The sequence below is a fragment of the Moschus berezovskii genome, chromosome 11, assembly GCF_049115385.1.
Source record: "Moschus berezovskii isolate FMDL1 chromosome 11, NW_MosBer_1.0, whole genome shotgun sequence".
In the NCBI taxonomy this organism is placed as follows: Eukaryota; Metazoa; Chordata; class Mammalia; order Artiodactyla; family Moschidae; genus Moschus; species Moschus berezovskii.
The window spans coordinates 12,828,809-12,841,806 of NC_142470.1; the positions used below are offsets into that span (position 1 = coordinate 12,828,809).

Here is a 12,998-nt window from a genome sequence, read left to right on the forward strand (position 1 = left end):
TGTCAAAAGGACACGGAATTTGAAAAGGCTCCCATTGGAGAGAAGTGGGACAATTTGAACTCCAAATGAATAGTGACTAAAATGAATTAAAAAACATAAAATGTGTAAAAATCCATGATCTTGTAATGTTAGTACAGAAAAAATTAATTGGTTATCTTTGGCAGTTGCTACAGCACCAGCACATTATGCTAAAAATTGGAAAAGGAATAGAAAAAAATCAAGCATGCTTTTTCTGCTTTTTTAAATTACTTTCAAGGACAGTTTCCCAGAATTTTGAGGGTAAGTTTCTCCTTTAGCAGCATTCTAGCTAATAAATTTAGAAAAAAAAAAAGTTAAAGTTAGGAAAATCACATCAGGTGAATTAATGGGTTTAGGTAGGAATTACTATTGGCTGTTAAAACCAGTAGATGAAAAGTTAGTAAATGCAAAAGGCCTGAACCTACTGATGAATCTTGATATTACTAAAATGAGACATCTAGGTCTTATATACCTCTCTCTATGATACACAGAATAAGAAGTATGCTTGCCCCGCCAAAACCCCTAAAAGCTAAAATCTTATTCCAAATCTAATCAAGTCTCTAGTTTACATGAAATAAAGAGGATAAAGGCATACCATAAAAAAAGTGCAAAATTAGGGAAATTGAGAATGTGGGATATTGTTTAGAAAAATGATTGTTTCTGCAACCAGTTAGTTTGTTCTAAATGGGAGGGTGGTGAGAAACTAGTGTAGGTTTTTCTTGTTAAGCGTGAAGACATACAAACCAAAAGTTGCAAATGGACTTTGGCTGCTTACTCAAAGAAACCACCTGTAAGAGGCAATTTTGAGACAGTGGGAGAAAATTCAGCAAGGATTAGATATTAGATGATATCAAGGAAATATATTTCTTTTTTTAGATATGGTAATAGTGTTATGTTAATTTTTTCAAAGTGCTTACCTGTTAGAAATACATAATGAATTATTTAAGGATAAAGTGCTATGTTATCTTGGATTTACTTCAAACCACTCCAGCTAGAACAAACTAGAAAAGTGGGTAATGAGTAGATGAACCCTTACTGGCAGCAGCGGTATTATGAATGCATGTTATCTCTACTTTTGTATATGTTTTATTTTACATAATACAAAGTTAAATTGAAAAATAATTTTAAAAATCCATGGAAAGTGAAAGTCAAGTCGCTCAGTCGTGTCTGACTCTCTGCAACCCCATAGTCTGTAGCCTACCACGCTCCTCCGTCCGTGGGATTTTCCAGGCAAGAGTACTGGAGTGGGGTGCCATTTCCTTCTCCAGAGGATCTTCCATCAGTTCAGTTCAGTTCAGTCACTTAGTCGTGTCCGACTCTTTGCAACCCCATGAACCACAGCACGCCAGGCCTCCCTGTCCATCACCAACTCCCGGAGTTCACTTCAACTCATGTCCATCGAGTTGGTGATGCCATCCAGCCATCTCATTCTCTGTCGTCCCCGTCTCCTCCTACCCCCAATCCCTCTCAGCGTCAGACTCTTTTCCAGTGAGTCAACTCGTCTCATGAGGTGGCCAAAGTATTGGAGTTTCAGCTTTAGCATAAGTCCTTCCAATGAACACCCAGGATTGATCTCCTTTAGAATGTACTGGTTGGATCTCCTTGCAGTCCAAGGGACTCTCAAGAGTCTTCTCCAGCACCACAGTTCAAAAGCATCAATTCTTCTGCGATCAGCTTTCTTCACAGTCCAACTCTCATATCCATACATGACCACGGGAAAAACCATAGCCTTGACTAGACGGACCTTGGTTGGCAAAGTAATGTCTCTGCTTTTTAATATGCTATCTAGGCTGGTCATAACTTTCCTTCCAAGGAGTAAGTGTCTTTTTATTTCCTGGCTGCAATCAGCATCTGCAGTGATTTTGGAGCCCCAAAAAATAAAGTCTGACACTGTTTCCCCATCTGTTTCCCATGAAGTGATGGGACCAGATGCCATGATCTTTGTTTTCTGAATATTAAGCTTCAAGCCAACCTTTTCACTCTCCTCTTTCACTTTCATCAAGAGGCCTTTGAGTTCCTCTTCACTTTCTGCCATCAGGGTGGTGTCATCTGCATATCTGAGGTTATTGATATTTCTCCCGGCAATCTTGATTCCAGCTTGTGCTTCTTCCAGCCCAGCGTTCCTCATGATGTACTCTGCATATAAGTTAAATAAGGAGGGTGACAATATACAACCTTGACATACTCCTTTTCCTATTTGGAACCAGTCTGTTGTTCCATGTCCAGTTCTGACTGTTGCTTCCTGACCTGCATAGAGGTTTCTCAAGAGGCAGGTCAGGTGGTCTGGTATTCCCATCTCTTTCAGAATGTTCCACAGTTTATTGTGATCCACACAGTTAAAGGCTTTGGCATAGTCAATGAAGCAGAAATAGATGTTTTTCTGGAACTCTCTTGCTTTCTCCATAATCCAGCGGATGTTGGCAATTTGTTCTTTGGTGCCTCTGCCTTTTCTAAAACCTGCTTGAACATCTGGAAGTTCACGATCCACATATTGTTGAAGCCTAGCTTGTAGAATTTTGAGCATGACTTTCCTAGCTTGTGAGATGAGTGCAATTGTGCGGTGGTTTGAGCATTCTTTGGCATTGCCTTTCTTTGGGATGGGAATGAAGACTGACCTTTTCCAGTCCTGTGGCCATTGCTGAGTTTTCCAAATTTGCTGGCATATTGAGTGCAACACTTTCACAGCATCATCTTTCAGGATTTGAAAGAGATCAATTGGAATTCCATCACCTCCACTAGCTTTGTTCGTCGTGATGCTCTCTAAGCCCCACCTGACTTCACCTTCCAAGATGTCTGGTTCCAGGTGAGTGATCATGCCATCATGATTATCTTCATCGTGAAGATCTTTTTTGTACAGTTCTTCTGTGTATTCTTGCCACCTCTTCTTAATATCTTCTGCTTCTGTTAGGTCCATACCATTTCTATCCTTTATCGAGCCCATATTTGCATGAAATGTTCCCTTGATTTCTCTAATTTTCTTGAAAAGATCTCTTGTTTTTCCTAGTCTGTTGTTTTCCTCTATTTGTTTGTATTGATCGCTGAGGAAGGCTTTCTTATCTCTCCTTGCTATTCTTTGGAACTCTGCATTCAGATGCTTATATCTTTCCTTTCCTCCTTTGATTTTCGCTTCTCTTCTTTTCAGAGCTATTTGTAAGGCCTCCTCAGACAGCCCTTTTGCTTTTTTGCATTTCTTTTCCATGGGGATGGTCTTGGTCCCTGTCTCCTGTACAATGTCACGAACCTCCGTCCAGAGTTCATTAGGCACTCTATCTTATCAGATCTAGACCCTTAAATCTATTTCTTACTTCCACTGTATAATCATAAGGGATTTGATTTAGGTCATATCTGAATGGTCTAGTGGTTTTCCCTACTTTCTTCAATTTCAGTCTGAATTTGGCAATAAGGAGTTCATGATCTGAGCCCCAGTCAGCTCCTGGTCTTGTTTTTGCTAACTTTATAGAGCCTCTCCATCTTTGGCTGCAAAGAATATAATCAGTCTGATTTCGGTGTTGACTACCTGGTGATGTCCATGTGTAGAGTCTTCTCTTGTGTTGTTGGAAGAGGGTGTTTGCTATGACCAGTGCGTTCTCTTGGCAAAACTCTATTATCCTTTGCCCTGCTTCATTTCGTGCTCCAAGGCCAAATTTGCCAGTTACTCCAGGTGTTTCTTGACTTCCTACTTTTGCATTCCAGTCCCCTATAATGAAAAGGACATCTTTTTTGGGTGTTAGTTCTAAAAGGTCTTGTAGGTCTTCATAATATGGATCTTCCATATTTATGTATAATTTGAGAATGCTCCCTGTGGATACTTCCTCATGTTTATTTACCTTATCTAAGAAGCACTAGGTGGTGTGTTGGCTTAGTCGGCTAAATCGTGTCTGACTCTTGTGACCCCATGGACTATAGCCAACGAGCCTCCCCTGTCCATGGGATTCTCCAGGAAGAATAATGGAGTGGGTTGCCATTTCCTTCTTCTAATCTTCCTGACCCAGGGACCCGCATTCCCTGCATTGCAGGCAGATTCCTAACATTGAGTCACCTTGGAAGTCTAAGAAGCAGTAGCTGCTGCTGCTGCTAAGTCACTTCAGTCGTATCCGACTCTGTGTGACCCCATAGACGGAAGCCCACCAGGCTCCCCCGTCCCTTGGATTCTCCAGGCAAGAACACTGGAGTGGCTTGCCATTTCCTTCTCCAATGTGTGAAAGTGAAAAGTGAAGTCGCTCAGTCGTGTCCGACCCTTAGCGACCCCACAGACTGCAGCCTACCAGGCTCCTCCATCCATGGGATTTTCTAGGCAATAGTACTGGAGTGGCTTGCCATTGCCTTCTCCCAAGAAGCACTAGACTAGTTATCAAATATCCTGTGTTCTGAAACTCAACAACAAAAAGATAATAGCACAGTTTACAAATGGGCCAAGCACTTAAATAAATATTTCTACATAGAAGATACATAGATGGTGAAAAAGTCCATGAAAAGATGCTCAGCGTCATCAGTCATTACAGAAATGCAAATCAGAATCACAATGATACACCCTTTCATATCCACTAGGTTGTCCGTAATTTAAAAAGTGGAAAATAAAAATGTTAATCGAGGATATTAGGGAACTTGGGAATGTAAAATGAGGTTGCCCCTGTGGAAAAACGATTTGGCGGTGCCTCAGAAAGCTAAATGTAGACTTACCTTATGATCCAGCATTTCCACTCCTGGGTATATACCCAAAGGAATTGAAAACAGGTATTCAAAATAGTATTTGTGCATGAATATTTATAGCAGCATTACAGTAGTCAAAAGGTGGAAGCAATCCCATCAGTTCTTATGAATGGATAAGTATGTGGTGTGTTTATAAACTGTATTATTTACCATAGAAAAGATTGAGATACCAATACGTACCACAGTGTGGATGAACTTTGAAAATGTTATTTTAAGTGAAGGAAGTCAGGGAATAGTTCATATATTCTTCTTACGCAAACGTCAGTCCATAGAACCAGACATCAGGCTAGTAGTTGCTGGAGGCTGCAGGGGTCAGTGGTATGGGGAGTGACTGCTTAATGGTTATTGAGTTCCTGTCAGGAGATGAAGATGTCTTTGAACTAGATAGAGTTGATGGTTTTGCAATATTGTGAATTGTTTACTTTAAAATGGTTAATTTTATGTTACGTGAATTTTACTTCAATTTTTAAAAAGTCCTTTATTTCTAGTTATAATTTTGTTGCTTACTGATTGTGAAACTTGGCCTAGTCACTTAATTTTCTGAGGCTTGATGTCTCACTTAGAAAAAGAAGGGATTTGATTTTTAATATAGATTCTAGATGATCTTTCAGTTCCATTGTTTTCATTGAGAACCAGTGTATTTTTCACTTTTTAATTCTGAAATAATTTCAAATTTACCAAAAAGTTACGAGAATGATGCAGAGAATTCTTTTGTACTCTTTATCCATATTCACTCATTTGTACTATTTTGCTATATTTGTTATATAGTTCACTTTCTTTCCTTTTTGAACCATTTGAGAGTAGGTTGCCTATTTCATGCCCCCTTTACTGCTTACACTTAAGTCTTTTTTTTTTTATTAAAAACAATATTCATCAAATTCAGAAAATTTAACATTTGTTAAAACTCATATTTCAGTTTTGTTGGTTATTCCAGAAATACCTTTTATGGCATTACTTTTTTTCATTTTATCATTGAGTCTAAGATGAGGTCATATATTTATTTGTCAGAGCCGTTATGTGACGTGCAGGATCTTTATTTCCTTGACCAGGGATTGAACCCATACCCTGTGTAATGGAAACGCAGAGTCTTAACTACTGGACTGCCAGGGAAGACACTGTCATACCTCTTTTTAGTCTTCTTTAACACAGTATCATTCCTCAGTCTTTCTTTGTCTAATGTTACTATTCTTGAAGAATACAGGCAGTTATTTTATAGAATGTTCTTAATTTGGGGTTTTTTGCTGTCCCCTTATGATTAGATTCAGATTATATTTTTACCTCCCTGGCTGGAAAGCAACACAGATTGATGCCTTTAGGTATTGCATCCAGTGGCTAATACCACTTTTAAATTATATACAAAATAATTCTGACAGGCAAAGCAACAGTCTCAAGCATAAAAAAATTACCATTTATTTTAAGACTACTGTGTGTCCTTCACATGTTATTTGTCATAGTAGCTCTGTGAGTTTTATAAACAAGGGCCTTTTTCACTTCAACATTATGATTATCTAGTTGACTGTTACAAAGCTATAGAGGATATATTTTGTTTAAAATCTGTTTACTTGTATTCTGACTGGTTGTTTAGTAGGACACGTCTTTTGCTTGCTTACTTTCTAAGTAAACTATATTTGTGTATGTATGATGTTCTCTTTTTGTGCTAACTATTTGCATACTGGAGATAATGAATCACCATAAGCTAATATCCAAAGAAGACTGTGACAGGCATGATCTGCAGGGCTCCTCATTTATCATGAACTCGTGTTCTTTACTTATAGCTATGCAAGAAGAGGCTTTGAAGTTGGTGTTGCTGGCATTAGAAGATGGTTCTGCTCTCTCAAGGAAAGTTCTGGTACTTTTTGTTGTGCAAAGACTAGAACCAAGATTTCCTCAGGCATCGAAAACAAGTATTGGTCATGTTGTGCAACTACTGTATCGAGCTTCTTGTTTTAAGGTAAGTAGCAAGCAACCATCTAAACATTGCATGCCTGGAATGGGTGTTACCTGGTCTAGAGGCCTCAGAAATAAAAGAGATAAAGGAGACTTCCTTCTGTATTTATTGCATTTGTTAATACTGTAGATATATAATACTGCTATGCATGGGTGTAAGAACACATAATGTGAAGGTGTCAGCAACACTATGAGGAAACAAGTTTGGTAAACTTGACTCTTGGAATAGTAAAAATGAACTGAAGAAGCCTAATTCATTTATATTTACCACCTTAAAAGAGAGTCAGGAACCATACTGAAAACTTAATAAAGGAAGGCAAATGTTTTAACTTCTCCATTATTATTTTTATCTCTTTCTCCGTTGTGATTAGACTGAAGGTAGCTAGCCCATATGTTGTTTTAGGGACAACAGTAAAGTAAAAGTTGAGGATTGTCCACTGTGCATTTAGATAATAAGGTTTTTGTCAAAGAGGGTAGGGATGAACCCTAAGCTATTTCAAAATGTAGTTTTCTGGTCAGATAGGCTTATGGGTGATGACAGGTACTGAGAGACATGGAAAGAAGGCTGAATCTTTAAAGTTTCTGCATGATACAGGAATACAGGTTGCTGGTGAGGTCTTGAGCAAAGGGTCCTAGGACTTGGAATAGAAAGGCTCATTGGCTTCTATAAAAGTAAAACTTCTGGATTTGAAAGCAAGGCTTATTTAAGCTATTTTGCTGATTTTATAGCTCAAGAATGATAACAATATAAGCAGAAAGAGGGTTTTTTTTTGTGTGCACTGTTTAGTATGAGGTAACAGGTTAATTGATGATGAAAATATGTTCAAATGAGTTATCTTCACAAATGAGAGTTGGACACTCTGTGCCTGCTAGTTACAGTGCTTGATTGTGTCCTTAGGGAAACAGTTGAAGTGAATCTCTGGTTCTTCAAACAATGTTTTTGGCTAAGCATCCAGATGACCGAGCTCATTTATCATCCTGAAGTGACCAGCTAGGTTCTTACACTGTGCCTTACAGATTTAATGTTGTTTCTTTTCCTCAACAGTATCATACAGATTTATGGTTCATCATTGTCATACATCTACAACTGCTCCTAATACCTGACATTTGAATAACACTAAGTTTAGAAAGAGATTTCAGTTTCATGCTTTAATTTCATCCTGTACTACTGCCCTATAGTTTAAAATGTTAAAAGCAGTGTTTTGATGAATAAAAGGATATCATGCTGACAGTTACTGAAAGACCTCTCTCCAGGGACATTTACTCTAGTAAACTACTGTGAGTGAGTCAAGGTCTTTTCCTTGACTCTAGACTTAGAAACCTGAATTTTGGGCATTCCTCAAGAGCAGAATCACAAATGAGGTAAAATACTACATGTTATCAATTTTGTTAATTTGTAATTAGAAGTTCAGCTCTTAAATGACTTTAATTCTCATGTTGTAGATATTTTCCAGTAGAAGATTATCAAACCTTTGCTTGCTTAGCGTAGAGTCAGAACAAGGGGAGTTGATGATTTCAGTGTTTAATGCAGTGGTTCCAAAATGAAGATACACATCAGAATTGCCTGTGGGATTTTGCAGAGTGTACATACATTCCTGGTCCCATCCCTAGATATTTTATCTGATACAAAAATACATCAGTGCAACTTGAACATTCATATATACTTTTTAATTATGTGGTCCTTGAAGCCAGGGATTCTGATTACTTGAAATTGTAGTTTTCAAAACTTCATGGATGAAAAAAAAAAAAAAACTTCATGGGTGATTCTGATGCCTGTTATTAGAACTTGAATAGGTCAGGCTCTGCAAGCCACCCATAATACATACATCTTTACAGTTCAGGTGGATAGATGTTCATACTACCTAAGAGGCACCCTGTACCTTGGTGGTTGGATGAGTGTTACCACCCTCTGGTTTTTTAGGTTTCTTTTTTCTGTGTTTTAGATTAATAATTCTTCCTTTTGTTTCTTTAAGTAGATTATTTTGAGATTTCGAAGTTATACTCTGCTCTTTCTTAAATTAAACATAAGATCATGTTTATTAGCATTTTGGGTCCCATACTTTTCTATAATGTATTTACATATTCTCAACGAGAATTGTGAATTGATACTATTAAGTTAACTCTCAGATTGATTTCCCAATCTTTTATGTTCTAGAGGTCGTATTACTGTTGTCTCCTGTGCCACCAGTAGCAATTGAAACAACCAGTGAGGTGGTCTGGGGGGTATTTTCATTTTACTGATGAGGAAATCATCAATTTGAAGAGTTTGAACAATGTGTTCAGTCTAAGTTTCAGAGCCTGTACTAGGCCTAGGTCGTCTGAATTCTAACCAAGTATCAGATTACATATGGCCATTAGCAGATTTTGTGGTTCAGTAATAAGTGTATCTTTTATTGTGAAAATTACCTAGCTACATACTTTTAGATAATTAGTTTCAGTAAGACATGTGAAACTCTACCTTTGAATTTGTTTTTTTGTCACTTAAGTATAGATTGCTGTTGCTGCTGCTAAGTTGCTTCAGTCGTGTCCGACTCTGTGCACCCCCATAGACGGCAGCCCACCAGGCTCCACCATCCCTAGGATTCTCCAGGCAAGAATACTGGAGTGGGTTGCCATTTCCTTCTCCAATGCAGGAAAGCGAAAAGCGAAAGTGAAGTCGCTCAGTCGTCTCCGACTCTTAGCGACCCCATGGACTGCAGCCCACCAGGCTCCTCTGTCCATGGGATTTTCCAGGCAAGAGTACTGGAGTGGGGTGCCATTGCCTTCTCCATAAGTATAGATTAAAGCTGTATAAATACTCTAATAATCTTTTTTGTGGTGGCAGGAAATTTCTCAATTTCTTAATCATCAGCTGTAGTGGTAATGTTTGCTTAACCATCATGTCCCTCTTCTGCTTAGAAGTTCTCAGTGATTTCCCATTCTCTACAGGATAATACAGTCATACCTCAGAGATACTGCAGGCTCTGTTCCACACCAGTGCAATAAAGCAAATAATAAGAAAGCGAGTAATGAGTATTTTGGGTTCCCAGTATATATATTGCACTAGACTGTAGTTTGTTAACTATGCAATAGCATGATGGGAAAAAAATGTACATACTTTAATTTAAAAATATTGCTAAAACTGCTTACTATCATCTGGGCCTTCAGCAAGCCTTAGTCTTTTTGTTGGTGGAGGGTCTTACATCATTGTTGATAACTTACTGACCAGGGCGGTACTTGCTGAAGGTTGGAGTGCCTGTTGCAGTTTCTTAAAACAGCAGTGCAGCTTGCCCCATGAATTGAGTCTTCCTTTCACAGATAATTTCTCTGTGGCATGCAGTTTACCCACAGCAGAACTTCTTTCAGAACTGAAGTGAATTCTCTCAAACCTCGCTGCTGCTTTATCAACTAAATTTATGTATTATTATAAATCCTTTATTATCATCTCAACAATCTCCACAGCATCTTCACCAGGAATAGATTCTATCTCCAGAAACCACTTTCTTTGCTTATCTTAAGCAACTCCATTAAAGTTTTATCGTGAGATTGCAGTAATTCAGTCACATATTTAGGATCCACTTCAATTCTTGTTCTTTTACTTTTTCTACCGTGTCTGCAGTTACTTCCTCCACTAAAGTCTTGAATCCTTCGGAGTCATCTGTGAGAGCTGAAATCTTCTAAGTTCCTGTTAATGTTAATATTTTAACCTATTCCCATGAATCACGAATGTTCTTAGTGGCATCTAGAATGGTGAATCCTTTCCAACAGGTGTTCAGTCTGCTTTGCCCTGATCCATCAAAGGAATTACTATCTATGGCCACGATAGCCTTACAAAATTTATCTCCTAAATAATAAGGCTTGAAAGTCAGAATTGAATTAGTCCTTGATCCATGGGCTGCAGAGTGGAAGTTGTGTTATCAGGCACAAAAACATTACTCTCGTTGTGCATTTCCATCAGAGCTCTTGAGTTACCAGGTGCATTGTCAATGAGCAGTAATGTTTGGAAAGGAGTTGTTTTTCTAAGCAGTTGGTCCCATCAGTGGGCTTAAAATACCCAGTAAACCATATTGTGAACAGATGTGCTGTTATTTGGGTTTTATTATTCCATTTCTAGAGTACAGGCAGAGTAGATTTAGTGTAGTTCTTAAGGACCCTAGGATTTGGGGGGAGGTAAATGATGCTAAAGCTGAAACTGCAATATTTTGGCCACCTCATGCGACGAGTTGACTCACTGGAAAAGACTCTGATGCTGGGAAAGGTTAGGGGTGGGAGGAGAAGGGGACAACAGAATGAGATGGCTGGATGGCATCACCGACTCTGTGGACATGAGTTTGAGTGAACTCCGGGAGTTGGTGATGGACAGGGAGGCCTGGCGTGCTGTGATTCATGGGGTCGTGGAGAGTCAGACACGACTGAGCGACTGAAATGAACTGAACTAAGATGGCATCACCGACTTGATGGACATGAGTTTGAGTGAACTCCGGGAGTTGGTGATGGACAGGGAGGCCTGGCATGCTGTGATTCATGGGGTTGCAGAGAGTCGGACACGACTGAGCGACTGAACTGAACTGAACTGAAATGAGGCTTGGCCTCAATTTAATATCACCAGTTACATTAGCCCCTCACAGAAGAGTCAGCCTGTACTCTGAGCTTTGAAGATAGGCCCTGACTTCTCTCCGACTGTGAAAGTCCTAGATAGTGTCTTCTAAGAATTTTTAGTAAGTAGATTATTTTTTTGTACCTTCTTCATGTCTTATCTGATAGGCTCCCCCTTCTAAAATAAAGAAAAAGTTGGTTGAGGGAGTGGTGAAAGCAAAGCAAATCTGATGGGCTTTTTTTTTTTCCTCCTTTCTATTTTTAGGTTACCAAAAGGGATGAAGACTCTTCCCTGATGCAGCTAAAGGAGGAATTCCGCAGTTATGAGGCTTTACGCAGAGAACATGATGCCCAAATTGTTCATATTGCTATGGAGGCAGGACTCCGTATTTCACCTGAGCAGTGGTCCTCACTTCTGTATGGTGACTTGGCACATAAATCACACATGCAATCGATCATTGATAAGGTTTGTGAAATTAGAGATGCTGATTTTATATCACTGTTATTAATCTTGATGAATATTTGAATCTTCTGAAGGAACTAAAGAGGCAACCAGTTGGGAGATTCCTGTTTTTACATATAAATATCTCATAGATATCTTTTCTTTCTTTTTTATTATTTTCTAACTTTCAAAATAAACTCAGGGAGGCAATAGGGAAGCAAATATGGGTATTGACATAAAAACAGCCTAGCTTACCAAGTCTGACATTTATCTAGATTCTTACAGCAGATAGCTAATAAATAAGTTTTCTAAGTGTCTAATGATGAATTTCATAGGGCAGATTCTGAGGTGAAAATTTTTCATCATTGATACTCCTACTGTGGAATCTGAAGACACTTGAAAACCTATTCAGTATGTTGACTGAATAAAAACATTTGAATATAGATGTGTTGTAAAAACCTTTTCATTTTCTTTTTGTGTTAGCTGCAGTCTCCAGAATCCTTTGCAAAGAGTGTTCAGGAATTGACAATTGTTTTGCAACGAACAGGTGACCCAGCTAACTTAAATAGATTGAGGCCTCACTTAGAGCTTCTTGCAAACATAGACCCTAATCCAGGTATGTGAGAATATAATTGCTTATGCTTTTTAAAAAACGATTTCCTATACACAAGAGACTTACTGCTAACAAATTTTTTTCCCTCATCTCATCTGCTTGGCGGACTATTTTAGATGCTGTTTCACCAACTTGGGAGCAGCTAGAAAATGCAATGGTAGCTGTTAAAACAGTGGTTCATGGCCTAGTGGACTTCATACAAAATTATAGCAGAAAAGGCCATGAGACACCTCAGGTAAGTAAAGTTATTTCTCTTCTGACTGCTCTTATTTCTAATGGAGCATGCTGAGCATCTTACAGGATGTTTGGTTAATGGACTCCTTATGTGACAGCCCTATCACAGAAGTTTTTATTCTCTGTTCTTTTGAGAGAAACTTAAGTTTCCGTGTACCTGGTAAATAATTCATAGTACAGCAGTAGTTGGGGGAGTGTCTTGAATATGAGTTCACTGCAAGTTTTTTTGACTGGCTGTAGATGTGATTCCATCCAAATATTTTGCCTGATTTTTTTCTTAATTTGGGGAAATTGTCACTTTTTTCTCATTTTCTGCCATTCCAGTGAGTTCATATTTGTAATGTGTGGAAATAAAGTATTTTCAATGTACTTTTGAAGGAGTTATTTAAGGTAAAACCCCTTATTCTAATAATAACATCCATTTATTAAGTTATTATGAGCCAGACTCAATATTTTACA

General features: G+C 38.4%; 1 protein-coding gene and 1 non-coding gene across 3 annotated transcripts in view; both read left to right on the forward strand.

The window, feature by feature from the left end:
• RC3H2 (ring finger and CCCH-type domains 2) overlaps window positions 1–12,998 on the forward strand; it is a 59,854-nt gene that overhangs the window by 17,751 nt on the left and 29,105 nt on the right. For both annotated transcript variants that reach the window (XM_055399555.2, XM_055399556.2), the window contains exons 5-8: window positions 6,504–6,679; window positions 11,516–11,716; window positions 12,176–12,308; window positions 12,422–12,540. In XM_055399555.2, the coding sequence (XP_055255530.1) occupies window positions 6,504–6,679; window positions 11,516–11,716; window positions 12,176–12,308; window positions 12,422–12,540 (629 nt within the window). The remainder of the gene's footprint in view (window positions 1–6,503; window positions 6,680–11,515; window positions 11,717–12,175; window positions 12,309–12,421; window positions 12,541–12,998) is intronic.
• Window positions 11,990–12,098, forward strand: LOC129540141 (small nucleolar RNA SNORD90). The gene has a single exon (XR_008682599.1). It is a non-coding gene; the product is annotated as a small nucleolar RNA SNORD90 (small nucleolar RNA).